Consider the following 27536-nt stretch of genomic DNA (forward strand, 5'->3'; position numbering starts at 1 on the left):
TGGGCTCCTCCATGTGGATCTCTGCTGCCCTGTGGACCTCCATGGGCTGCAGGGACACTGTGCCTCTGGCATCTGGAGCACCTCCTGCCTCTTCTCCTCCCCTGACCTGGGGACCTGCAGAGCTTTTTCTCTCACATTTTCTCACTCAGGTGCTCCCACCGTTGCTGATGGGCTTGCCCATGGCCAGCATCGAGCCCATGCTGGCACTGGCTCCATCAGAGCTGGCAGAACCTTCCAGCAGCTTCTCCCAGCAGCCACCCCCACAGCCCTCCCTGCTGCCATACCATAGCACACAAACCCAGAGGAAGTGTCTGCTGTGAATTGTCTGTTTTGATACCATCAGATCAGGAAGGTGCAAGCAGCAGAGGTAGAATTCATCCCTGAGCGTGCTCTGCTCCATACTACTGCTTTAGTAATAGAGTAGTTTCAAGTGGGGCGGACTAAAGATGTAGCAGTTATTATTAGCAAGGCTGCCTCTAAGAAGGTGCTTATTTTAGTCTTGTATGACTCATCCTTATTCTTACATAAAAGACAAGACAAAGTGGAGTTCACTGACTTTGGTCAGTAATCAAAACACTGGCAAACCCTCAAAGTGCCTGACTTCCTTGTGTCTGTCTTCTGAATCTGTGTCTTGCTGCATGACAAAGAGAAGGAAATAAGTAACCAGAGTTTATTCTTTCTGTGACTAAGTATTATCTAGGAAGCTTTTAACTAATCCAGCTTTTACAGTGAAAGTTCTGCCCCTATATAATTCACAGTGAAGGTTTCTTGTTGTTTGCTGCTTCTTGCTGGCTGTCATGGGATGAAATCATTGCATTTGGCCACATTACATCTCCTGCAACCTTCCAGATGGGCTCAGCTATGTCAAACAAAATTCTTCATCTCTTCTTAATAAATTATGTGATAACCCCAGGGTGAGGCCAATTAAAAAAAAAAAAAAAAAAAAAGAAAAAAGAGTTATGCATAGTTAACTGAGGGCATTCTTCATTAACCCAAGGTGGAGATGCTGCAGTAGCAGGGAGTGAGAGGCTGTCCATGAGCTTTGTGAAGAGGTGGTCCTCATTTTCACAGGCATGAAGAGGAAAACCTAAAAGCAGCACATGCTCCAAGGCAAAATGAACATCACTTTTCCAAGGAAAGCAAAAACAGAAGCAAAGAAGGCAATTGAAGCCACAGTTGATAATTAGGTAATAAGATTTAATAATAAAAAAATTAAAAATGATAAAAAAATTAGAATTTCCCAATGGAAATATTTAAGAGGACTTTGCTAATGTTTTGGTTGGAGCTGTGATTCATTCAGTACTCCAGAATTCAATAAAAAATTAAAAATTATACTTAATTTCCTTCTCAGGAGGCAAAGCAAGAAGTAAAAACATAAAATATGAGACTTGGACCACACTGGTTTGAAAAGTGAAATATCCCTTCATCTTTTCCGGTGGAGGAAACTAACCTTCATTTCGTATCACAACCTGCAACCAATCCTTCATTTCTATTCTTGGCTTGTAAAATTTATCCATTTCTCTCTCATGTTTGGGCATGTGCCTTCCTGGCTGAAGAAAACAGGCTCTGTCCTAGTTCTGAGTTATGCTTTGTTAGTGGCTTAACTCCTCAGTGTTATCAGAAATTTTTTCAATAATTAAAGGATGAATTGGATCCTAATTCTTTCTCCATCCTTGTTTCCCTGATTATTTAATTGATCTTACTGAAGTTGGTGGGAAAAATTTGTATTTTTCATATTCTTGCCTGGTAAGGGTGATCTAGAATTTGTGAAATGTCTCAGTGCAGGAAAGCAGAGCCACCCTCAGTGGGAATAGACTTTAATGGCACCAAATTAAGGCTCTGATTAAACACTTAGAGCTCAGAATTCAGGCAGACCAGAATATATTTCCCATGCATAGCAGGAGTTGTGTTATCAAAATAAAGTAAAGGTTTAGATGATTGATTTGTAGCTAAGAACATCACAGCTGTGCTGTCAGGAAGGAAAACTTCAAGTTACAATTACAAAAGGTGCTGTTTGGCCTCCTTTGGGTTCTGAAAGAGAAGTTTCAATTGCTAAGCAACTAACCCCAAGATTCTGCCTATTCTGGAGCTATTATTAGTTTAATCTTGGTGCAAATAGGTAATGATGCAGTTCTAAGATGCAATCTTGATTTGGTTCCTAAAGTTCCACTATATTTACTTTATTTTAGTGCAACAGGGACATTTATTTGCCTCTATCCTAAGGTTTGGGTTTATGGGAAGGAACTCAACCTACTGAAGGACATCCATGCCTGGGGCAGGGGCCTTGGACTCTAAAGGAGTCTTCATACCCAAACCATTCCTTGGTGCTGCAATTTTATGATAAAATTGCTTATTTTTGAGCAATGATGGAAGTATATTAGATGGTAACTTGAGAATCTGATGCTTTGAGGAGGCTGCATCCTGTTTTCTAGGTCTTTGATCTCTAACCAAAGTGACAAAAAGTCTGTTTTTAGAGTTCTTGCATCCACACAACTTCCTACACATGCCAATGCCATAGATGCAGGAACATTTTCCAGAGTGTTGCTGCTACTTCCTTCTATATCCTCAGTTTCTGAGTACTACTCTGTGAGACACTCTCTTCTTTTCTCTTTGAAAATAACGCTGGGCTGGAATGTGCACAGAGATCAGGAGTTCCCAAACAGCCCCCAGGCCCACAGGAATAGCACAGAAAATCAGGAATCCCAAATTATTTGCCCTAACTTTGGAATACAAACTCATTTACAAATGAATTTTTCCAGTTTTGGATGCAGCCAATTCCTGAATTAAACAATGAGATTCAGTCTCTCCAGGAGCATAAAACTTCTTTCCTTCTGAGCAAGAACACCGTAAAGAACTGCAATGCAAACATAAGCAAAATGACTTTAAAGCATTCTGCTGAGGAAACTGAAATTTGAGTCAATTTGTGCTTAAAAGGACGATTTTCCCAGTCCTTTGTTCTTTTGTTTTATTTTTGGGTAGCCCTTGCCTGTTGTACCAACATTGGCCATTTGATGGAGTCAGTGAAGTCTCTATCAGATTAGAGCTGCTCTTCCCCACTTAGAAATTAGGAGGACTAATTAATGGCATCTTTTTGTCTGCCTGATTGAGTTAGTTATTTGTTTTTAAAGTGCTGCCTCGGAACCCCCCCAAGATTTTTGCTGTTCCCATGCCTTTTAGCAGAGTTATTTCTAGTGCCTCTAGTGCACACACCTACATTTTTCTCCATTTCTCTGGACAAAATTGTGCTTCCTCAGTCAGGGATGTGCCCTGGGTGATAAGCATTATATATGTGTGTGAAAGGAATGTATTAGCAACAATGGCTCACTTAACTATTTCAGACAGCATATATTTAGGGTGGCTAAAAATAGCTTTAATTTAAGAGACTCTTGGGAGCTTTGGATGTGGATCAGGCATTCCTTGCGTTCTGCAGGAAGATGCTCTGAAGGCTGACTGTCATGCAGCAACCAAAGCCAGGGGCAGAAGATATTCTGCCTTGGATTTGTGCAATTCCAGCAATGCTGCCTGTGCAGGATTTGGGGGACACAGTAGTAGGAGTGAGTAGCACACACTAACATTTCCTAGAGCTGAAGCTTTTATGTTGCCTCAGTCAGACTTCAGAATCTAAATCATGTCTTTTGTGGCTGTCTTCTTTGTAGTTTGAAAAAAACCCACCTGGAAATCAATAAAAAGCATATTAGGATGCACTGAAATTGTCCCTCTACCACTGCCAGACTTGTCAGTGCCAGTAACCGGGACAAAGCTGATTTAGGTCAAGGTATTTGGAGAGAAATCAGATGTGATGCTACTGCAATTTGGGCAATTAAGGAAAGAGCTCAGAGGCTGGAATAAAAAGGAGGATGGCACTCAAGGAGAATCAATCACTACCTTAAAGTCATCTAGAATTTATGCATTAGAGCTGTGAGTGTGGCTCCTCACAGTTCTGTCTCCATGTGAGATGGGAAAGCCATGTGAGCAACATGGCGCTAAAGGAATTGTTCCTGCTAGCTGGAAATGGAATTGGTAACTTCCAGCAGGGCCACCTAGTGCATGTTTGGCAAAATGCAAAGTTCCTTTTCCCAGGTTTATCTGCAGCATGTAGAATTCACATAGGCTGGGAAATTTGTGTTCCATGTTGTCTGGAATGTGTGGCCTCTGGCAGGGAGCAATGTGCTGTCACATTGCACAGATGGAGTCAGGCTCCAAAGCAAAGCAGCTGCGCCCATTCAATCCCTGGAAACAGTCCCCAGCCCTTGCTGCTTACCAAATCCTGGGGGAGAAGAGCACCTGGAGGTGCTGGCCAAGCAGGATTTAAAAGCAGAAGGTCAGTGCTCAGGAGGGGCTGGATGAGGTGGGTGACATTCCATCTGCATTGCTGCCCTGGCCCTTCCCAGGATGGGGATTGAGGATGAAGTTTGGGCACATCAGGTGCTCTGAGGAGTCATTCCAACACCATGGGTAGTTTTATCTCCTGTGCAGGGGGATGTAGGTTGCTGAGCACCTCGGGAATTTGAGCTCCTGAGTCTCCCTGAGCCTGGCCATCAAGGGCAGTATCCAAGTTATCCTGACACAGCTTTTGGCAATTCCAGCTTTATGGGAAATATTAGCTCTTTCCACAGTCCCTCCAAGTTTTAAACCTTTGACCTAAGAGTTTGGTTAAACTCCATTTAAACTCCATTCTGCAACATCCAGATACAAATTTAATTCGAATTATAAGGGATTTGCATAATATTTGGTGTTTAAATTGAGGTTTCTCTACCTTAATTTTGGAAGCACATAGCATTTCTGCCCTTCAGTGAGAGGCAGCACCATCTCTTTCTGTCTGTCTTAGAAACCAAGTTCCTTTTCTGATCTTTCCTTGTGTGCTTAAGACTTACTTCACATTCCAAAATATTTAGCATAGAGTCAAACTCAGTGAGGCTTTGCTGTTTGTTAATTTTGGGAGTTGGGTTGCAGAGAAAATTTAGGTGACAGGAGAACAAGTCTGCAAAATTGTGATTTTGGACATCTTTTCCAATGATTCTAAAATTACCGTTGGTACAAATGAGACTGCTGCTTTGTGATTGACAGTCTTGTCACGTTCTTGTTGCTTGGGCTTTGTTTGTCATTTGTGCTTTGTTTGTCTCCCTCTCTTTGGCGCCTGTCCTCAGGTTTTGGGGGCATGCTTATCTCCATAAGGCTCTTCTGCTGAGCTGCTGTACTGGCACAAGGTTGTGCAGCTCTTGAGAGTGTTCCTGAAATGTCAGTGTGTAACAGCACTAATTCACCCCCAGCAGCACCCAGCTGACAATGCTGCTGCTGGCTCCGGGTGCTGGAAGGAAGGAGGTGGCAGGTTTGCCTTCCTTCTGGCCACTGGAAGGCAGGAGGAGTCTCCAAAGGTGTTTCCAAAGCTTTGTTTGGATACAGAATTGGGCTGTGGAGCAAATGTCTCCGAAGGAGAGGCTGCAGCATCTCTGGCTGCTCTGAGCACCCTGGGACTGGGAGCAGTGCAGAAGGCAAAGCCTTGCTCCAGTGGCTCTGCCTTTTGCTGGGAGGGTATTCCCTCGGGCCTGGCGCTCTCTGTAGCCAAGGTGAAGCCTCTTTAAAGGCCATGAAATTGCCTCGTGCTCTGTGAGTCACCAGATCATCCCAAAATAGATTTTTATTTCCAAACTATTTACAAATAAAATCAAACCTAATGGAAGGTTTGTTGGTGATTCTTATTCGCTATGACAAAGTGCTCTGAGGAATCTGCCCTTATCCTCCTCTGATACTTGTTCACTCACCAAAATAAATCATTCCTTCTTAATAGAGGAGCTTTTTGCACTTACACTCTTGCTTGAGAAGATAAAAAGTGGTTGTTCTGTGTGGAGAGTAAGTAAATTAGAATGTTGCTTCTTTGAAGTGGTAACAAAAAGCCTCATTATGAATTAATGAAGTTGCTCTTATAAACAAGTTTGTTTTCTTTTAAAAGAGCTGCAGAAGTTGCCTTTGGTTGCTTTTGTTGAGTTAATGTTGTATAACATGTACTTGTGGCTTGTGCCTCTTTTATATTACAATTGTGCCTATAGATTTAGATGTTCTTTTGAGGTTTTTTTAACCTGAACATTTCCATGTTTGTAACTACACTGCGCAATGACTCCATCCCTGATGTCTCTTTTTGGGGTTTATTTGGGAAGTCTGGCACAAAAGCTGAAGTAGGTTTAGTGCAATCAGTAATTTTCTAAATTAGAATAGGACACTGACATATCACCAGCTGACTGATGTGTATTTCTTCATTCTAATCTAACACAGAAAACATTTTTTATGTGAGTTTGATTATTCTGTATGTGCTTAGACACTTCTCAGGCTGAGACTTCAGTCCTCATTCCCATGGCCTCCAAATTAAACTTCCAAGGGATTCCAAGTTTAAGGCAGCCTCATTAAAACTAACACAGCTTTAAGAAAGAATTATCTCCATCTGCTCTAAGATTAGGCTTTCCTGCATAAAGAGGGATGCATGAGCAATACTTTTTTTTTAATATTGTTCTTAGAGCAGATGCATTTTCTGGAAAGTGACTGTATGTGGGAGGAGGAAATATAGATTATCAACACATGATGACAACACTTTCTGTCAATATATCTGTGTAATCTCTGGGAGGGGTTTAACAGAAAATCATTGAAATGTGCAGAACCAGGCAGTTTATATCCCATGTACAGGGTTTAATTTTAAATTGTGTTGCCTGACTAATGGGTGCTTACCTAATGTAAATTAATATTGGGCTGTATTATTAATGCTCATAAAGAGATCTATATTTTGATCCATATTTTAGAATTCTCTGCCTAATGGCCTTTAGTGTAGGTATGCACAGATTTAAAAATAGAAGGGCTCAGCCTGCGAGCTTCTACCTCCTGTAAATACTTATCAAGTGGTTCATTCAGAATTCAAATAAAGATCCATTGTCCTCCCAGTGCTTGCATAATAATACTGCAAGTCCCCATTTGAAAAAATATGATATTTTTAGGGTGGAACACAGCCTCCTGTTTTCCTCTGGTGTTGGGGTGGGAATTGTTTAATCGGGGTCTGCAGCCCTTCATCCCTTTGCGGGGCAGGGTGTGCAGGTGGGTACTGTTCCAAGTGCACAGCAGGAATGGGAACAGCTCCCTCTGCTCCCTGTTCCTGTCCCACACAGCAGCACAGGAGTGGGCTGGAGCTGCCCCCAGGGATAGGGGATCCTGTATTTCCTGCAGCCCTGGAGGAGATGTCCCAGCAGGGTGGCACAGGGCTGCCAAAAGGAGGCTCCTCCAAAAGGTGACAGCTGAACAGAGCAGCTCTACCCACTGTGCTGCCCAGAGCTGGCCCAGCACTCAGATAACATTGGGATCCAGAGCAACATTAGCCTTTTAAATTCTGATTATTTTGTTCCCTCTGGAGTCAATTTATCTGAAGGGCTTCGTGAAGCATCGCTGAGGGAGTGGCACACTGGGATGTGGGTGACTGGCCAGCAGAGGAGCACGGAGGGATGGGAGTTTGTTTTCCCACTGCTTGAATGAGCAGCTTGTGTCGCATTTCTTCTCTTTTCTTCCTTTGCCTCAGTTTGCTCCCACCTCGAGCAGCCCCCAGTGGAGGAGGATGGCTGTGGATATGCCAGGGGAATGGGGTGGAAGCAGCTCTGGTTGCAGTGGTTAAGCAGTTTTAGATTTTCATGCATGCTTTAATCTGTGAAGGGCAGATATGCTAGAGAGGTTTCTTTACTATATGGGTGACCTCTAGCTTGCTATTTTTGGTATCCTATTTTTGATGCTGTCTCTGTACCATAATTTATAGGCTATGAGAACAAATTCAGTATAAGAGGCATGTTCACAAGATGAATAATGGAAAGGTACTTTCTGTGTCACTTCAAACTTCATTTTCATTTCACTGAATTTTAAACTAATACATATTTTTTTGAGCATTGGAATGTGGAAAAAAATTACTTATCAGCTTATCTTCAGTGAGTTTATTTTAAGGAAAAAAGAGGCAAAGCAGATGTGCACAGTTCATTGGATTTTTTTACCTGAGTGAAGTTAAAACATGAGAAGCTGCCACCCCTTGCACCTGGAAAGCATCCGACAAATTCATCTTAAGTGCTACTTAATTGATTGCGGAACACTGCAGTTCAATCAACTGCAATAAAGCTAATTGAACCTCTCCAATGAAATGTGACTTAAACCAAAGGATTCAAAATAGGAACAGGTATTAATTAATGGAGGCCATTATTTTTAATAGGACAGGGTCCAAGTAATTGAGTCATGTTTAAATATTCTGTGTAGTCCCATGAGGATGGGAGTCGCTTACTTGCAACAACTTTCAGGTTAGATACGAGATTGCAAAATGCAAAATTGTAGATGAGAGTGCTAATTTAACACAGTTCTGCCCTTGAAATCATGCCATGGGTAAGAGATGAAAAGCAGCCTTTAACCCTCCTGCTTTTTTGGGGCATCATATTTGGTCCCAAACTAATCCAGTGAGTTTGTACTTACTAGAAGAAAACAAGATGTGCATTTCCCTTGAGGGAGGTCAGACACTGCCATGGGGCCTATCTTAGCTGGGTGAAACACAGATGGATGTATGGCCACCTTTATAGGCTGGTTTGACTGAAGTTAGACACATTAAAAAAAATATAAAGGTCCTTGAAGGACTGACAGCTGTTATGCTCCATTCAGGTTTACAGCTTTGACATATTCTTAAAACATGTGTTTAACCAGGGTGGGACATTACTCCCACATGATATGTTCGCAGAATGCTGGGGAAGTGAAGGCTATTTAGACCTTTTGACACAGGAAAAAAAAATCAACTGGTTACACCTAGGACAGAGATTAGAAAAAATACCAGTTCTTCTCAGGGTTCTGGGCCTATCAGGAATAGCAGGGATGAGAAATCTGAGAAGTTCCAAGATGGAGCTTGGCTAAATGTTAAGAAACAAATTTTGTGATGCAGTTGCCATGACAACCAAGGAGTCTGGAGTTTATGATCTGAGATGCCTCTTCCTTCCAGTGCCTCTCTCAGAAATAAATGTTCCTGAGCACAGCTGAAGCTTTGGTGTGGCTCGGGGGGATGAAGCACTGCCGGCTGAGTCCTTCCCGACAGCCCTGCTGTCTCCAGCAGAGACCACATCCACAAGACAGCGCTTTTGCCACTGCTGAATCAGCCCAGGGAGAAGTCTTTGCTGGCTGGGGCAGCCTGGAGATCCCAGGTTTCACCAGGCTCCAACCTGTCCTGCTGCCCTTGCCTAGAGCAAGCACCAGGCAGTAACATCTCCCTTTGCCACGGGAGCTGCAGCAGCCAAGGCACAGCATGTGCCCTCCATGTGCAAACAGGGGGAAATGTGAGGACAGGATGGAATCATCAGGACACTGTCTCTCCACAGGGTGTTTTTCTTTAGGCATCTTGTATCTTGTTTGTTTGCCCCAATATTTGAGTTTATGCCCAGAAATTTATACTGTAGCAAGGCGATGAATGATTTTGATGTTTTTCCCTTAATTCATACATACTTTTTTTCTGAAAGTCAAGTAGTTCCTTATAATATTTCTTCTTCTGGAGAAACCCCATAAATGACAGAATTCAGGTGGGAAGTTGCCTCCTTTGATCACCTAGTCCAATTCCATGCTCACTGGCCTCATCTTTACATCATCCCATGCAGTAAGGCCACCAGGGCAGGCAAACCTATGAGCAAGTGGATTACTGCAAAAACATCATTAATGCAAGATATCAACTGGAATTTTCACATCCTTGTATCCCTGCTTCTGTGAAGTTCTTTTCTTCTTTTCCTTTTTTAATAGCACCTTTTAGATCAACAGAGTGCATGAAGCCTCGGAAGCATCTTCCACACCAAAGCAGATTAAAGGGGATGTGGTCAAACACCAGTGGGAATCAGTGATGTTTGTGTGAGAGATCAGAATATAAACAAACTTTCCACTTGTCTAGAAAGTCTTCAGGAATTTTCCAGAGACTGTTCAAGGCCTGTTTCAGAAACTGTTGAAATAAATGAATAGTTGGAACTTGGTGGACTGAAGCCAATTGCTTCTGTCTGCTTATGCTTCTGTGGTGTGATGGGAATAATTAGGTTTGCAGAGACAAATTCATAAATTAATTTTCATTATGGGACTCATAAATTTATAAGTATTATATAATTAATTAATATAAATTTATATGTTATATTATTACTTTCTATTTTAATCTAAGACACAGGTTAAAATCATGTGCTGGCTTTTTGAGACAGTGGATCTTGATATAATTTGTGGCGAAATGCATTCTGTAAGCACACAAAATGTCATTACACCGAAGTATTTTTTGGCTTTGGACCTTTTTAACTTGCCTCCTCATTTGGATCTGTGCTCATTTCTGCATTCAGGCTTTTTCTTGGGGTGCTGGGGGAGAAGTATGCTACCAAGAGAGTTTGTTCAAATTTGCTGTCTCAGAAACCCTTCTGGATTCACTTTGTACCCATGTGCTGTCCATGAGTCTGTTAAATCCAGCTTTTAGAATGAATTTAGAGGATAAAATAATAGGATTTTTTTACACTAAATATGCTTGTCAGGTACAAATCTGGGACATTTGTGCTGGTTTGTGCTAAATGTGCTCCAACCCATCCCAGTATGGCCACAGACACCACAACCAGCTGCTGGTTTTCAGTGGGTGAGCCCCGAGTTGGCACTGGAGTTTACTGAGAGTGCAAATAACTTCCCCAAAAGTGTCTGGGTCACTGTGTCTTTCTTCCTCTCACATTTTAGTCTCCAGATGGGAAACTCTTGTTGGCTGCTGACAGGCAGTGCCACAACTCCATGGTTACTTGAAGAACAGAGGCATCATTTGAGACAGTGAAATCACTTGTGGGCTATTTATTTTTGCTGGTACAAATTGTGATTTGGTTTGTCTGTGTGAAATATTTATCAAAAAGGGTGAATTTTAAAAAACATATTGGCAGGGGGTTTTAAGTGTGTGTAACAGGTTTGGGGGTTTGTTGGACTTGTTTCAAGTAGTTCAGTGGATAAGGAAGAGCTTCTGAGAAGCTTCTTCTGGAAGGATGTGCATTCCCAACTTCAACCATTCCACCAATGGGCGTTCCAAGCATAGTGATGGAGTTCTGTCTGCTTAATCACTGTTAAAAATGATTGACTGCCTTTTCCACTGAGGGAATGTTTTGGTAGTGGAAGGATTAGGATGATGCACTGAAGAAATCAATATTTTTTTAGGTATTTTTAATTTTTTTTTTTAATTAATAGAACAAAGTCTGCAAAGGTCTCTTTTTCTGGTAGTGGGTTTTTTTTCCTTTTGCACCTTCCTACAGGAAGGCCGCTGTGGTGAATGTGTTCCAGCTCATGCATCTGCCAGCTTACAGTGTGCAGGTCATTCTACTACTGTATTATATTATATTGCATTATATTATATAGTATTTCATTATATTTTATTATTTTTCAAAACATTATATAACTGTGCATTTCAGGGAAGAATTGCTTTTATCTGGTCTATTTAGACTATTTTTAAAGACATTCAGTCTATGAGATCATATTACTTCATAAATTAATTATCTCAAAGTAATTTCCATCTCACTGCCCAGTAACCAAATGATAATAAAGGATGATTTTAAAAATTACAGAATTCTGAGGCTTTTCCCAAGAGTCCAGAGTGGATGGAGAAGAGTTGTTGAAACTGTGGGCTGTCCCAAGGGGCAGTTTTCCTTGCCTTTGGTTTATTGGAGGACCAGATTTCATTGATGCAGCATAGACACAGCCCCCTCACATGATATTTCTATTGTCTATTTTATTTATGAAGGACATGAGAGAAAAAGCTCAGTGCAGGAAAGTTTTGTGGGATAGTAAAGGAAAATAAGAACCTCAGGTTTTGCAATGAAAGATTGCAGAAAATATGTGGAAAGATTGGCTTGAAGAAGAGGGAAAGACAGGAATTTGTGCCTGCAAAACAACTTTACCCTTTGTTTCTAGAACTTCCCGCCAAACACTTAGCCACTAAAAGAAAAAATAGTTTTTGAGTGTTTTAAAGAGTGGTATTGCATTTAATAGCAAGAACACAGGTGATTATGAAATGAATTCCGGTTGAGTTGGAATAGATATCTGCTTTACTGGTTTACAAACTCCCCCCTGCCAAAGCTTGAAATGGAAGTTGAGAGAGATTTGCCTCAAGTTATTCAGAACTGGAAAAGTTTTGCTGAATAATATCAAACTAAAACTTCAGACAGTTCAACCTGCTTGAACTCCAGTGTCTCACTGCTTAATGACCCTTCCTGCAGTCATTTGGCTTCTGGATGAAATATTGAAAAAGAGCAAAAGAAATAATGTCACTGAAATCTTTATAAACTACTGACAATTCCCAAGCTATTGCTTTGTAATCATGCTCCACTTTTACCCCCTGAGGTGCTAAAGACTGTGAAGATGAGGTTCTGCTCTGCTGATTTCATGATTCTTTTGTTCTCTAGTATTTCCGTAAGACTCCGATTTAAATAACCTCCAGCTCTCCTATCAATATTTTTATTTTATTTATTTCCAGATAAATCTTTTCAGTCCCAGCTTTTGTAACTGTGCCCTTTCAACAAAGCTGCTATAAACAGTCATTTACAGGTTCTGTTTCTGAGGCAGCTTTAAAAAAATGTGTTGTATATATTTGCTCCAGCTCTAAATGTTAAATATCATTGCACAGAATGATGGGAACAGATGGGATACTGCATAAGCTATTTATCATATCACACATTTATCACTTTACACTAGTGAAGTGTACATGTGTTTGATTAATATTGACTTTTGATTTATTTGGAAGGCTCTATTTTTTGACATCATTAGGGATTACATTGTAATCCTTACTGGCTTGAAATTTAATTCCAGTAAAAATAGAGTGGATACATTCCATAATTCTTAATTACATGATTTTTTTTTTCTTGTGGAAAATAATTACCTGGTTGAGGCTTTAATACTGGAAGTAAATGGATAATGCTGTTTGTTTCAGTATTTTAGACAGATTAAATTTAAATGCCATTGGTCCAGCTAAATAAATATCTCTTGGAATTAAATACCAGATGCTAAGGAGGTGTAAAAGTAAACCAACAAGAGTCCTATTTAAATCAATAAGTCCTATTTAAATCAATATTTTTTATACTCTCCACCTACAGAATGAGAGAACTTTATCATTGTCTGCTCAACAGGTCTGGATGTTCAGCATGTGTTCCACCTGTGTCACAGTACATGGAACCAAAAGAGCCTCTCCAAAAGCACCTCGAGCTCAGGCACAGAGCACACAGCTCGTCCCGTAGGCTCCAACTGCAGCACTCTACTGAAAAGATGGTTTACCAATGCTTGAGCTCATTAAAATGCATTTTGGCTCAGCTGAAGCCTGAAAAAAAGGAAGGTTTTACTTCCAGACAATGGATGGAAAAATTATTTCAAGTTGGAGTGGGGCTTGTGCTGTTTGTTCTGCTAAATGGCAGTAATATTTAATGAGAGAGTCTGCTCTAAACTGTAAATCCTTTAGAGTATGAGATGCCCAGCCTGACAGAATAAATAGAGGAGGCTAAAAACACTTACTTTGAAAATGACTGTTCATTTTGGAAGGCATTGAGTGATCTCAGTGAAATATTACTGAGTCAGTGGAATTTTGGAGGGAGATCAACTTCCCGGCATGTATCCTGGCAGCAGCTCTTCCTCCATTCCTCAATATCTTTTATGTTTAGATAGCACAGGCAGCACTTCAGTCTTACATGTTGTCATCATTCAAATTTCAGATAACTTTCAATGACTCCTTATAGATTGAATTAATAAATAAATTACTTTTAGCCACGCTTATTTACAGTTTTTATGCCTCTGCTTTCCTCTGTGTCTATTAATTGATATTATGGAAAGACATATCCAGCAAAAAGGATGATTTAGCACTAGGAATTACTGAGAGAGTGCATGTATTTATTTATTTATGTATTTATGTATGTATTTATTTATTTATTTCTCTTCAGCTGAATGTTGCAGTGCAGTTGAAGTTTAATTGGCATGGCCACAGTAGCTTCTCAGGGCTTCATGTATTTAACTCTTCTTTTTCCATGGACACTCTTTGGGCCTGCTATAGCCTGTTGCCTTTGCTTCCAGGACAGGAGGACCTTCCAGAGACTTGCAGAGGGAAAACTCAAGTTGTTGTGGATGAAATATGTAAAGGGCAGGATTTGGTTGGATTTATTTAGATGTGCATTTCCCAAAGGGATAGCTTTGTTTTCTGGTTGTCGTGTCAGCTATGCACTGTTCTTCATATGCGTATTTTCATTAAAAGGCAGTAACTAAAAATTCTGTTTCTACCTGTTCCTTCCACATTTTGTTTATAAAAATGATAGAAGAAAAGTTTTCTGCTTTTTGGTCTAAAAGACTCCTTCCTTTCTGTGCAGGTTAATAATGAGAATGTAGTGAAAGTTGGCCACAGGCAGGTGGTGAACATGATTCGACAGGGGGGCAATCATCTTGTGCTGAAAGTTGTCACAGTAACCAGGAATCTTGACCCAGATGACACAGCAAGGAAGAAAGGTACATTTTTATCTCTTTATGATGGACTCTCCTGCCCTTCCTTCACAGAAAACCAAGTATGGGCATGAAATAACTGTTTTCTAATTCTAATTTATTAGACTTTGCTTCTAAAATTTGAAATGCCCTGTTCTTTAATCTGGAGTGATTTAATTCTGTTGGGTTAGGCATTAACACGTGACCAAAAGATCAATATTCTCTCGTCATGCTTGGAGTTAAAGTTCATTTTTTGGGTTTTTCACCTGTATATGTTTGAGGATCTTGTAGTAAAGATTCTTGAAGTAGTATGAGAGGAAAAACACAAAGAACAGATTATCTTTTATTAATTTCAAGTGTATTTGAGATGGGGCTAGTTCAGCAGTTTCTCACCCACTCATTCAAAAAGCCACCACAAAAACTTCACCCCCCAAAAAAAGAGGAATTGACACTGTTTCCTTCACCTTCGATGCCCCTGAGTTTGGTTTCCAGCTGTGCTGGGAAGTCATTAGGCCCTTATAATTATCATTAAGCAGGGAAGATTGCTGCTGCTCACTGGTGCTGCATACAGCAGCAGCACATTGCAGAAAGTTCCTGTTCCTCCCACAGCCCCCTGAGTTCTCACACACACCTGGTTCTTCAGTGTGGGAGCAGGTGAGGAGCTGGCACGCCAGGACTCCCTCCTGCTCCGTGAAACTAAAACTTTCTGTCTGTGCTGGAAGTGTTTTCACCATCATGTCCCAGCATGGTCCTGCATTATTTTTGGGATTGGTGGAATTACTGATCACACGTTTTAAATAAACCTTTTTGCTTTTTGGATGTATCATATTGACCTTAAATGTAGTGACAGGACAAGGGGCAGTGCTTCAAACTGAAAGGCAGCACGTTTAGACTAAATATTAGTGGTAAATTCTTCCCTCTGAGGGTGCTGAGGTCCTGGCACAGTTTGTATGGAGAAGGTGTGGCTGCCCCATCCCTGGAAGTGTCCAGAGCCAGGATGGATGGGGCTTGGAGCAACCTGGGATAGTGGAAGGTGTCCCTGCCTATGGCAGGGGAGTTCGAATGAGATGATCTTTTCTGACCATCAGAAATATTTGTTATCAGGATACTAAAGCACAGATTGTAGTTTCTGTGCTAGATTATTGCCTTGATATTTTAAGAACTTATGTATTATGAGGATCACCTGTTTCCCTTAGAGTCACCTTAACAATTCAGACACATTTGAATGTTCTTTCCTGTATTTCTCAGATTGAACAGTTTCTCCAAAGATTAAATTAATCTGCCAAGGATTGGCTGGTGCCCAGGAGGTTTTTAGCCCCACATATTTCTCAGAAGGCGCACCACTGCTGCGAGGTCCTTTCTCTAGAAAGCCCTTTTCCTGCTGGGAAACAGAAGTGCACAGTTATTTAGCTTTAAATGTTTCTATGTATCCTGTTACATAAAAGCTTGCGGATGTGTCAAGCAACCTACGCTAGAGCCAGAAACAGTGGAGAAATTCAGTCCATGAAAAGCATCTCAGGGCTTTTTCCTCCGCATGTAGGTATTTATTCTCGCCTTATTTAATGGAGCTTATTCTTTTAAATGGATATGGAATTGTGGCTGTGAGCATAGGGCTTCCAGAGGGTGTATTTTGGCTGACACTTGTGTGTTTTTCTGTCCCATGCACAGCCCCACCACCTCCTAAGCGAGCTCCAACCACTGCACTGACCCTGCGGTCTAAGTCCATGACCTCAGAGCTTGAAGAGCTTGGTAAGAAAGTGTTTTTTGGCAAGCATGCTGGCTTGGTGGAGATGTAAATATCTATCTATATGTCTCTATGTGAAATTGGTGAAGGGAGCTGCACTGTGTACAGTGTCTAGAGCAGAGGAGGTTTTAAGAATGCTGCATCTTTGGAGAGTTCAAAATGTGCATGACTCGCATGAATGATTTTTGTGGAGACTTGTGCCTTTACTGCTGCGCAAGGGAATGTTGATACATTTTATGCATCATCAAAGTTTGGCACATCTACCAAAAAAAAAAAAAAAGAAAAAAAGAACAAGAAAAAAGAAAATTATGCTGTATCATGTTTTGTTAGCTTTGCATTCTAAATTTTCAGTTCATCTAATATTGTTTTATTTTAAATTTCTGTGGCCTCTCATTAGTGGATAAAGGTAAGCTGCCAGAAGCTGTTGTTAAAAGCTGACAGTGTTAAAGCAGCTTCAACTTCAACTTGTTTCATTTGATCTGAAAAAGTGCATATTATGATATCACTTTGACTTCTGTGCATGATATAAACTTAATTCCTCTCGCTATTGGTAATAAAAAATTACTGAGCATTCAGTCTTTTATTTGCTAATTTTGAGAAATATGGTTGTAGATTCCTTTCCTTGATCATCCACATTCTAGATATGCCTAATTCTTCAGGAATTTTTCATAATTTTCTAGAAATGAGGAAGGTAATTGTTCTTCTCTTACTGGTTTTAATCTGCTAGGTCATTAAAAGGTAGAATTTTTGCAGCTAGATTTAAGACATGAAAATAGGAATAAATCATATATGAAAAGAGAAAAGCCCAGTGCATATTTCTATGTGGCTATAACAGTAAAACAGTGTGCTTAGCAAGTGAGAAATGGGTATAAAACCAAACCACATCCCTCACTGGAGAGTAATAGATGATAATAATCCACACAATAAAACCATTTTTCCATGTAATTCTGCAGTGATTTAAATACTTAATTTTTTAATCTTGGGGTTTTCCTGACATAGACTCATCTGAAGGCCAACTGGAACAAATCATAGCCTTGTGACCCCATTTTTTTCCCCTGTAAGTGAGTGTTTTCTGGGGCAGATGGACCCCATCTATCCTTTAGTGAGTCAAGTCACGTAACTCCAGTGGGAAGTCTCCCAGCAAAGTGGTGCTGAAGTGGGTAGTGTCTTCTGTATGGTCTAACAAGCAAATGAAGACCAAAAAACCACCCCAGTCTGGTTATTTAGCTCCAGCAGGTCTCAGAAAATTTGATTTTTATGTACAAGGAAGTTTAAGAGCTTAATTCAAGGTTATCAACAGATTGTGAATGCTCCATCTTTTTTCTTCAAGGATTACAACATAAAATATTTCTGGAGCACACTTTGTGGGTCTGGGTGTTTTACATTTGCTTTCCTTTCATGGAGTGCTGAGAGCTTGTAAAACTTTGCTGGTTTAGCAACCACCTTTCCCAGGGGGACAGCAATACTTAGGCACCATTTTTACCCCTTTTTTATCCTCTTCTGCCAATTGCTTTCAAGCTGAGGATATTCTTTTATTTCTCTGACTTTTCAGTCTTCCACAGGAGATACTGATGTAAAAGCAGAAACAGCACTTTCCCAGGGGAGAATAGCTTGTTAATAGTAATGTCCCCAGTGGAGACCATCATATTTTAGCTTTCCCACCCTCTGCTCAGGTTGCTGCCCTTGCTCTGCTGTTTGTCCTCACCAAGTGGCAGAAACCATTGCAGCTCCTTTAACAAGCAGCCATGGGACATATTTCCATTTTTAAGCACATTTCCCATTGATACCTTTACCTAGATGGGGCAGACATTGCAGTGGCTGCAGTCTTCTGTTCTGTGGAATAGTCCTGCACCTTGTTCCAGAGGTGTTTGCCCCCTGAGAAAGCTGTAGTAGTGGCAGAAATTTGCTTTCTTCCTAAAAAATGTCCATAAATGCCACTTCTGTGACACTTTGAACATTTGCCACCCTAGCAAGCAATGTGACTGACATTCCAAATAACATCTGTGGTCTACCTATTTTCATATTTGTCCTGCAAAAGGGCTGTTACCAGAAGGGACAAGAATTCTTAAATTGCACAGCAACTGAGCAAGCTTCCACAGGGAAAATGTTCTCCCTATCATCAGTTAAAAGTTGTCTACTGACATAAAACACAGCTTGTATGTGTGTATTTATCTATAATTTATAGATCCCTCTATGTATTTGTGTATATATTGGACATCTGTGAGAGCTATGAGAACACCCACATTTTTATAGCTATTTAACTCTCTAATGGTTGAGCATTTCTTTCATGCCATATATGTGCAAACCAAATAGGAAGAGCCTATAAATGAGCACTGTGGATGTTCTCATCAATACCTATGTGTAACCCTTTTTCCTGAACTGGAGAAACCCATGGTCTAAACAATGTCTTGTGACAAAGAATCCCACAGACTAATTACGTGCTGTGTACAGATGTATTTCCTTTTTATTGGTTTTGAATGTGGTGCCTTTAATTTTATTGAATGTCCCTTGTTATGTAATAGAAGAAAAACGTGAAGAGAAACTCCCATTTGTTTTCCTTTAGAGTGCGTAGTTTTGTAATGTCTTCTAGCTAAGTTAAACATATTTTTTTTTTTTAATTATCCATCTTGCAATCATTACAGTCACTTCCTTTGCCTGGCTCTGAACCCTACTTACAGTTTTATTGACTTTTTTAAGCTATTCTGTTCTTTATAATACAGAGCAGACCATCTGAGCTGTTCTCTTTCAAATTAATTAATCCAAAAGATGGCAGTGAGCTAATGATTCCTTTCCATTTCAATCTGCAAAGATTTGGAAATGCCCAATGTTGTCACAGTTTGACTGTCCTGGTATCAATAAGTTGCCCCAATTACTGTTTTTAAAAAAGAACTTAGAAAAAAAAATCTGCATGTATCCCTAATACCTGCAGGGAAGAAATTCCTTGTAGTTGTCATAAACCCTGATAAGAACAGTTTGGCAAAAGCAGATTTTATCTACTGTGGTTTGAGAGATACCTGTTTAGTAGATGTGAGCAGGGAGAGAGTGACATCTTAGAGAGAAGGATAATGTTTGAGCTCAAAATGACAGACAAGGATTTAGCATTTTAAAAATTACCTTCAGAATTGATTCACAGTTCATTCCCTTTCTATTTCCAAGCTTCAGTACGGAAGAAGAAGGGTAAGGGGAAGCATTTTGTCTCTTGTTTAACCCGTTTCTCACCTTTCCATAGTGAAGGATAATAACAATGTAAATGTTGGCATATGGTCCAGTTTATTTTATGGTGTCAAATGTACATTAATTATTGTATATGTTTTTTAGTTATTTAGTTAATAAATTGCAAACACACTAAGAAACTCAAACAGAAGACCACATTTGAAAATATCCCCTGCATTTCTTCCTTTTGTCTCCTTTCCTTCACCTTGCCTTTTTTTTCCTTCTCTGTACCCAACTCTTCTCCAACCCCTTCCATCTCATCTCCTCACAGTTCCTGTGCTGACTGGCAGCCACAGAGAGTTAGTGGCCAGTGACACCCCAGTGCAGTCCCACGTTAGTGATCCTGCTTGTCTCCTGAACGGCCACATGTTCTCCCGTGCCCACACTGTGTCTGTCTCAGGAATCAGGGATCTTGCACACCACACCTGAGCTTCTCACCAGCAGAAATGCTGCTCTGTCTGGTAGAACATCTTCCACGCTGTCCTGTATGCATGGAGTGCCCTTCCTGGACTGATTCATGAGGCCACCCACCACCTTCTCCTTGAAATCTCTCCCAAAGACCCACCTTCCTTAGATCCCCACTGAGCAATCATCCCAGCACTGATGGCGAGGCAGGGGGGCAGGTAGAAATAGCAGTGCTATTTTAATAGTTTTCATAAATGTATTTTTGTGTAGAGACTTTGTTTGTGTTGAGCTGTACTTTTTCCATGCTCCTGTACATCATTTTGCTTCTCTAGATTGTGAGCTCTCCTGAGCAGGGGCTGTTCATTTCCACGTTCTCATGGAGTCTGGCCTAAGGAAGAGTCTCACACTTCCCTGAGCCCCTGGGTGGTAGCTGGTGAAAAACAGACTGTGTCCTGCTCTTGGGTGAGGTTCATTGTCATGGAAAGGAAATCTAGGCTGTAGGCAGTGTCTTCTCTCAGCAAGGAAACTTTTCCTTTTTGACATTTAATAGGATGGAATTGGGTTATTTTCCACTCTTTATTTTCCTGCTCTTTCCTGACCTCCTTTTAAGTGCTTACCAGAGGTGCCAACTAAGGATATTTGCCATTCTCCATTCAGAGAATATGACAGAATAAACCACATTGCTACTCAAAAATATGTTTTGGCAGCATATAAAAAATACATTGGTGGTGTTGTACAGTCTTCTGTCAACCAAACATTCAGTTTTCTGGGTCAGAGATGAGGGAGGCATTAAGATAAAAATAATGGCTTCTGTGGTTCTGTCTGACTTGTCTTGCTGGTTATCTCTGGAGATGGGTTCTGGTTCATTGGGAGAGCAGGGAAAAGGAAGGCAGGACAGGACATAGGCTGTGTTTTTTGATATTCAGGATAGAAGATAGGGTATTTGTGTCTGAATAGGTGATAAAATCCTTAGGTTTGGAGCAGTATGGCATGGGCAGTTCTGTCATTTTACTGCAGTTACAAAGCATGAATTACTAAAATTTAACTTCATCTGTGCCACTGACTTTCTGCTTGCAGTAGTTGCCTGACTCAGAGGTAGCTTCCAACCTTGAAATGCATGTGTGGAGGGGTCGTGTTTCCGAACTATTTTCTGGATTTTGTGGGACACCTGGGATGGGGGAGTGGTCTTCTTCTTTCTTGTGCCTTGTAGTTTTCCAAGAACTGTTGTATTAGTAAATTATGGCAATGTGTAAACCAAGAGTTTTAGCAGCAACTTGTTGGAGGCAACACTTAAAATGTGATTCCATTGATACTGAAGAATAACCAGGATATTCGTGCAGCAAATTGAAAGGAAGGTTTGAAAATACTCTGAAAATGAAAGGTTAAGGGAAAAAAGTGAGCTCATAGTTTTCATCATCAGGATGGGAAAATAAGTATCATTAGAGCTTCAAAATTAATATTTTAAAACTTTAAATTGAGCTCTGTTCATAATAAGGTTATGCGGCTGGTGGAGAGCTTGGTTTTAAATGGCTTTTTCTTCAGTTTTTGTTTTGACTTATGAGTAACTCAGTGTGGAGGGAGGATTTTAAAGTTATATGATCCTTGAGGAACACATCCATAAGCTAAGATTTGTAAATGTCTAGATACATAATTTAGAAGTTTCCTTCTCCTCAGCTTTCTTTGCTTCCAGGGAATGGGTCTGATTTAGTGAGTAATTTGGGATTTTCAGTGAAAGCTGAAGTGGACAGTGTTGAATTTTAAAATACCTAATATAAAATCCTCTAAGAGAAGAGAAAAAATTAAGAATCAGGTTAAATTTCCACAGCGAAATGGGAATGACAAGATAAATAATCCTTCTGCATTAATAAATAATCTGCTAGCAGTGTCTCATGGGTGTCAGTTGTGAGCCAGGGTGGTGCTTTGTTTGTTCTCAGATTTGATATGGTAATCAATATAAAATATTGATATATACCATATCCTGATAAAGTATATGTGTTGGTCCTGGTCTTTGGGGTTTGGTGTGGGCTGCAGTACCAACTACAAATAAAGGATTTTCTCCTTTGAAGGGTTTAGATTCTATCACCACCTCACAGATACAGAATAACTGATATCATCAACAAAGAATATTGTCACCTGGCATCAAGTCTGACCAGCATTTGGATAGAAAAATATCAGTTGATGGCATTCAAAAGAAATATTATTAGCTCTGTCTGCAATAAGCATTCCCACTTCATCCCATTCCTGTTGTCCATTGTTTCAAAGGATTCCACCTTCCAATGGCATCTGAAACAATGAAATTGCAGAGCAAATAAATATAAATGAATGCCAAGCAGTGGATTAGCTCACACTGTTCTGTTCTGTTTGAAGAGACCACTCCCAAAGCCGTCTGGGTTCCAAACTCACTTTTTTTATTTCACTGTGGTGGAGTTGATGGTGGAGATTTGTCTGCAGGGAACAATGGGAATACCACCCAAGCAACTTTCACAGCACTCACCACGGCAGCTCCTGAGATAGCTCCCAGCATCTGCAGTGCTTCTCTGTAGGAAGAAGGTTTTCAGATCTTCAGCAGACACTGTTTCAGAAGATGAGAGCAAAAGGCATGAGGCTTCATGAAGAATTCTTGAAGGTTATCCCTTGTAAGTAATTGATTCACATTACATATTTGAAATTCTAATGAGGTGGCAGTGTAGTAATAAGGAAGAGGTTGTCATCAGGTTGTCATTTATCTCAAGCAGAAAGCAGTGACTCTGGGTGGAATTTGTCAAGTCTGTGTGAAGAAATGCCAACCCCATTTGTGGTTGGTGCAGCAAGGTTGCAGATTTTATGGCTTGTAGTGTAACTTGGGGGAGTCCACAGCAGTGTAAGTATAGGATTAGGACCGTGGCTATAATATAATACTTGTAAAACACTTTGTGAGAGAAAAGTATTGAAAACTGGCATGTTTCAAAAAGGGAACAATGCTAACCCTGTGTTTTCCACGAAAAATAACTTGACAATGTGCTGATTAGCAATTTGTGCCACAGGGTCCAAACTTAGTAGGTAACTCCTGGTACTAAAGACTTCTTCAGACCAGGATTTACCTTTCATTAAATGCTTTAACATTTTGGAAATGGGAATCCTGAGTAGAGGCTGCTCGAGCCTGTGTGGGTGTACTCATCTACACTGTTATTGTTTTGAATCTATCAGCTTATTCTCGAGGTTGTAGCGCCCTGTCATGATACTTGTTTTTCTTTACTACAGGACTGTAATTGAAAAGGTTTTCAAAACCTTTCTGCATCAGCCAAACAAGACAATGGTATAAAAGAAGTTGGAAAAGGAATTGTAAGTGTTACAGAAAATGTGGGGTTTGTAGCCTTTGCAAAGAGACCCATTAAATACATTGGTTTATGTGAGTGCGACTATGCTCAGATATGATCAGTTTAATATATAAACATATATTCAAAATCTTGAAGGCTTGAGGAACAGTTAAAATTGCATGTTAAAATTCCCAACATGGCACAGTTAGGGCAGTGGGAAACTCTTTCAGCACTTTTAATGTGTTCTCTCTCTTTTTCAGGAGCCAGGGAGATGAAGGACTTATCTCCCTCATCTCAAAACTCCCTTTGCTGCTATTTCTTTTTTTTTTTTCTTCAAATGTTCACATACCCATGTTAATTAATTTCTAATCTAATTTAAAATAAATGTTTTTAGATAATTCCTCATAGTTTGTTTGGTTTTTCCCCTCGGTGTGGAAGTGTGGGAGTTAAATGTAAAACCAGAGAAGGCTGCAAGTGTCTTAGATCCTCCACTTTCTTTTTGGTTTCTTTTATTTGATTGCCTTTCTTTTGTGACTAGGCCAAATTTTCAAATGCTGTCTCTTAAACAGAACTTCAAATTGCCACTTAAATTCCACCTGGCTTGCAGGGTAGGAGTGGGTATTGACTATATTCTCTGCTTTGTTTTTGTTCTTGAACAGAAACCACTGTTAGACAATGACCATTCCTCTTTCAAGGTAGGCTGAATTGCAAGGCTTCAGCATTGCAGGTGTATTTTAAATGCCTGTATCATTATTTCCTTAATAATGAACATGCTGTTAAAGAGCTGGTACTTGAAAATTGTATCTCTAGAAAGGAATTTGAACACATCCGTTTTCTGCCTTCCTTAGAAATTACTTTTGATGGTGTGGTTATAATGTGTAAATGTGACTTGTGTGTAATAACATTAAGCTATTTTCAGTCCTAAAAACACAAATAAGGCTTTTCTCTAAGAACATTTTGAGCACTTTATTGTGACTATCTACAAAGCATTTTCATAAATCATGTAATGGTATTTATAGATAATGCTAAATTATTCATTTTAGTTACTAAAGTTTTTAGGTTTTATTGATTTATTTTATATATTTTTATTATTTTATTTTCTTTTATTTTAGAGTACTTTGTAGAATTTACAGTATCCTAGAGAACAGACAAATATTTTTAGTTAATTTTCGTAGAAGAAAAGTGTTTCAAGTGCCTTTTGTGTTTGACTGTATTGCAAAGCGCTTTTATGCTCATTATGCTGACTGCTAAAGTAATATTCTCTGCCTGTTGTTTGCAGTATGGTAAATATGTGGTTTGAGCATTGCGATTCAAGCACAATCCTGCAAATTGTTAATCTGAGGTGGGGCTGGAAGAAGGTAATTCCAGATTAAGATATAGTGGTGGCAGATTGATGAGGATTAGCCTAATTGCCCACATGAAAATTCTGGTCGTTCCATTTCAGTATATTTTTAACTATACATTTACAGGACATAACCGTAGGCTGAACTTGTTGATTCTTTCCTCTAATTTTGATCATAAACAACAAATTTGGATTTAGAACTTTACCTTTAATGTTCTTATGCTGAATCCATGCTTTAGCTAAGGCTAGTCTTTAAACACTCAGTGTGTGTCAAAGGCTTTATTATACTTTACCTACATTTGGTCTTTGATGAATTTTTACACATCTGATCCTGTCTGAAGAGCTGAAAAGAAAGCCATTTGTTCTCTGTGGGCACAGATCCAATTTTAGCCATTTTAACCAAAGAGGAGTGACCTGTTTTTCCCCCAGGGATACTGTCAAGTGAAATTGCTTCTGTGCCAAGCAACGTTACGAGATGACCTCCTGTGGTCTGACCAAGCTCTCTTTTGAAATCAGTAGGTTCTTACCTGCTCATTAGCACTGGGAAGATGGTCTAGAATTTTTGTTCATCTGCTTCTTTGAAAGCCTTGCCCAGATCCCCAGACACACTGTTTACCCAAATTGTACTTTAGTAACTCTCCCACCCACAGACATTCCCCCTGAAGGTTTTATCCAGTTACTTCCCAGCTATTCTTTTACAAATTAAGGGGCAAGGCCTTTGGCATATATATGGGAAGTGCCAAAAACCTAAAAGGAATGCAGTGCAAATAATTACACCTACGTGATTTAGATGCTGGTTTGGGGGTTTTTTTGTTATTTTTCCCAGACATGGAAGTTTAATTATATGCATAATCACTCCTGGTCTTCATGCTATAAACAAGCTATTTGTACTGAAAAATAAAAGAAATTGGGGGAAAAATTTAATTCATAAGATAGAAGCAACACCATAGCCATATTTTTATGTAGTTTAAAAGAACCTCTGTGCATTTTGAATAAGCACATGTGAAGACCACTCCTTTAGTTTTGGTACTGCTTCTGTAACTCGTTTTTGCAGATCATTGACAAGGAAACAAATTTTATCGGCAAACAAAGGAAATTAAACTAAACCTGCAAACTCGTATTTAGGGAAGGCGATGGAACAAAACCCTTGCATGTGCAGTGCCTGACACTAAGGGCTGTGTGCCCAAACCTGTTGCCACTAAGGAAGAATGAATGTCCTGTGTTCCCATCACTTTTCCAAAGGAAAAATGCATGTGCCCAGTATTTGTCTGCAGATGCTAGACCAGGTGGGTGATCCTACAGCACTGAGGTGCCATTGGCATTGTCTGAAGTGTTGCATAATGCGCCTGGTACAGTTTCTGTCTGTATCTATCTTAGGTATTTACAAGGCACCTATCACCTTGGTACCTAAGCAGTTTGAGAAATGCACCCACCACAGGAGGGATGATGAGATACAGACAGAGGCCCAGGTCCAGAGCAGCAGAGGCAGGGCCCGGGAAGCTCCCCCGCTGTGTTCCCGCTGTTGTTGAGCTCCTGGCCCACTTGTTGTGGCCAAGGGACATCTCCACCCACCTGTCTGTCAGCAGGAAGAGACGGTGCCCCAGCCCTCCCGAGCAGCTCCGCTGGTGGGCAGTCTGAAAAGGAAAGATAATGGAAAAGGCAACGATCCGGTAGCAGAGGTGAAACAGGAATGGTGGGATTTCAAAAGGAGGGCTTCTTAAAGAGCAGCACATCTCAGGGGAGGGATCAGCTGCCAGTCCAAGTGGCAGGTAAGGCACAACACAGGCATAAATCTCAAATGTTCTTCAGTGACCAAAAGTTAAAGCAATACTTCTGATGTCTAAAGTTTGTCTATATCCAAAGCCCTGCTCTGTTCTTGGCCTCTGTCTCAGTCCTCTACCCCTGCAGCTGAATTCAGTAGTCCACTGTGTATCTCAACCCAGTAATTGCTACAATCCTAAAAATGCCTAATGACCAACACGAAGGACTCTCAGTGGTAATGAACATTGTGGTGCAAGGAGACGGCATGGAATAGTAGTGCTCCAAAATAATGGACATATTCATGAACCTAAAGGCTGGAATAAACTTGGCTTTGATCAGCATGCTCAGGGCAAACCACAGCTCTCCCCCGCAGGCACACCTGGAGCAGTTCTCCTGTGGCCTCCAAGAGAACCTGCTGATCCACCATGTCAGACCAGGCTGTGTGTCAGCCCTGGGAAACACCTGGATAGGCAGCAGGAACAGAGAATCTGCCTGGCAGATTGTGCTCCTCTGCAGAAACAGAGAACCTGTCCAACAGGGGAGAAAGGGAGATAGCCAGGACTTTGGTGGAGTCTCACCAGTTCCTGTTGCATGGACCCATCCCCAATACCAGACTGCTTTTTTTTTTCTTAAACACAGAAGAGTCACTGAGGTAAAACAAGAACAGTCTTCAGAAACCTGTGAATCCTGAGGGGCTTTTGGAAATAGCTGTGTAGTACCCACAATGATCAAACACTAAAGCTGAACTGCAGTGGGTCACTGACTTCCAGATGTTTCTGCTCCCTTTAGCCCATTTGCATGCTCCTTCCTGAGTCCCTTCCTTGGCCATTTAGGGATGGTGATGGAAGTCCTGCCCAGGCAGGGCAAGGGACATGAGGTTAGGAACATGAACCTTAGAGGCTGCAGGTTTGATGGCTGCTATCACTTGGTATAAAGATACCTGTAAAAGACAGAAGTGTCCTGTTTTGCCTGTAAGTCGTATCTATCACTGTGAGCAAAATGCTGCATGTAGGAATGGTGTGTCAGATGGACATTGCTAAAAAGATCAGGGAGTCTGATCTCTTCCCTTTGCTTCACACCCAAGGAAGCCAACTGTGATTCTTTGTACCCACTCTATTTAAAGCTTGAAAAGAAAGAGTTTTCTTTTTTTAAAAAAGCAAATGAACGACCAAGTGGGTTCAGCCATGTTGGTTTGATCCATGGCCAATTTTGACTTCACAGTTGTAGAGGCCTCTCTCTCTCTTTTTTTGGAAACTGACCCCTTTTCCAAGGAGTTAAAGGCAGTTAGTTGAGG

General features: G+C 40.5%; 1 protein-coding gene across 10 annotated transcripts in view; it reads left to right on the plus strand.

Annotated features, from left to right (window-relative positions):
* The window catches only part of LOC116997459 (SH3 and multiple ankyrin repeat domains protein 2-like), a 118022-nt gene that overhangs the window by 62262 nt on the left and 28224 nt on the right, over positions 1-27536 (plus strand). For 4 of the 10 annotated variants that reach the window (XM_033062190.1, XM_033062194.1, XM_033062195.1 and 1 more), the window contains 4 exons: positions 14373-14508; positions 16150-16230; positions 16623-16631; positions 19382-19402. In XM_033062190.1, the coding sequence (XP_032918081.1) occupies positions 14373-14508; positions 16150-16230; positions 16623-16631; positions 19382-19402 (247 nt within the window). Of the gene's footprint in view, positions 1-14372; positions 14509-16149; positions 16231-16622; positions 16632-19381; positions 19403-24440; positions 26251-27536 lie in introns of those variants that run through there. The other 6 variants (XM_033062192.1, XM_033062196.1, XM_033062197.1 and 3 more) reach the window with 5 other exon arrangements.

The sequence above is a fragment of the Catharus ustulatus genome, chromosome 6 (genome assembly GCF_009819885.2).
Source record: "Catharus ustulatus isolate bCatUst1 chromosome 6, bCatUst1.pri.v2, whole genome shotgun sequence".
In the NCBI taxonomy this organism is placed as follows: Eukaryota; Metazoa; Chordata; class Aves; order Passeriformes; family Turdidae; genus Catharus; species Catharus ustulatus.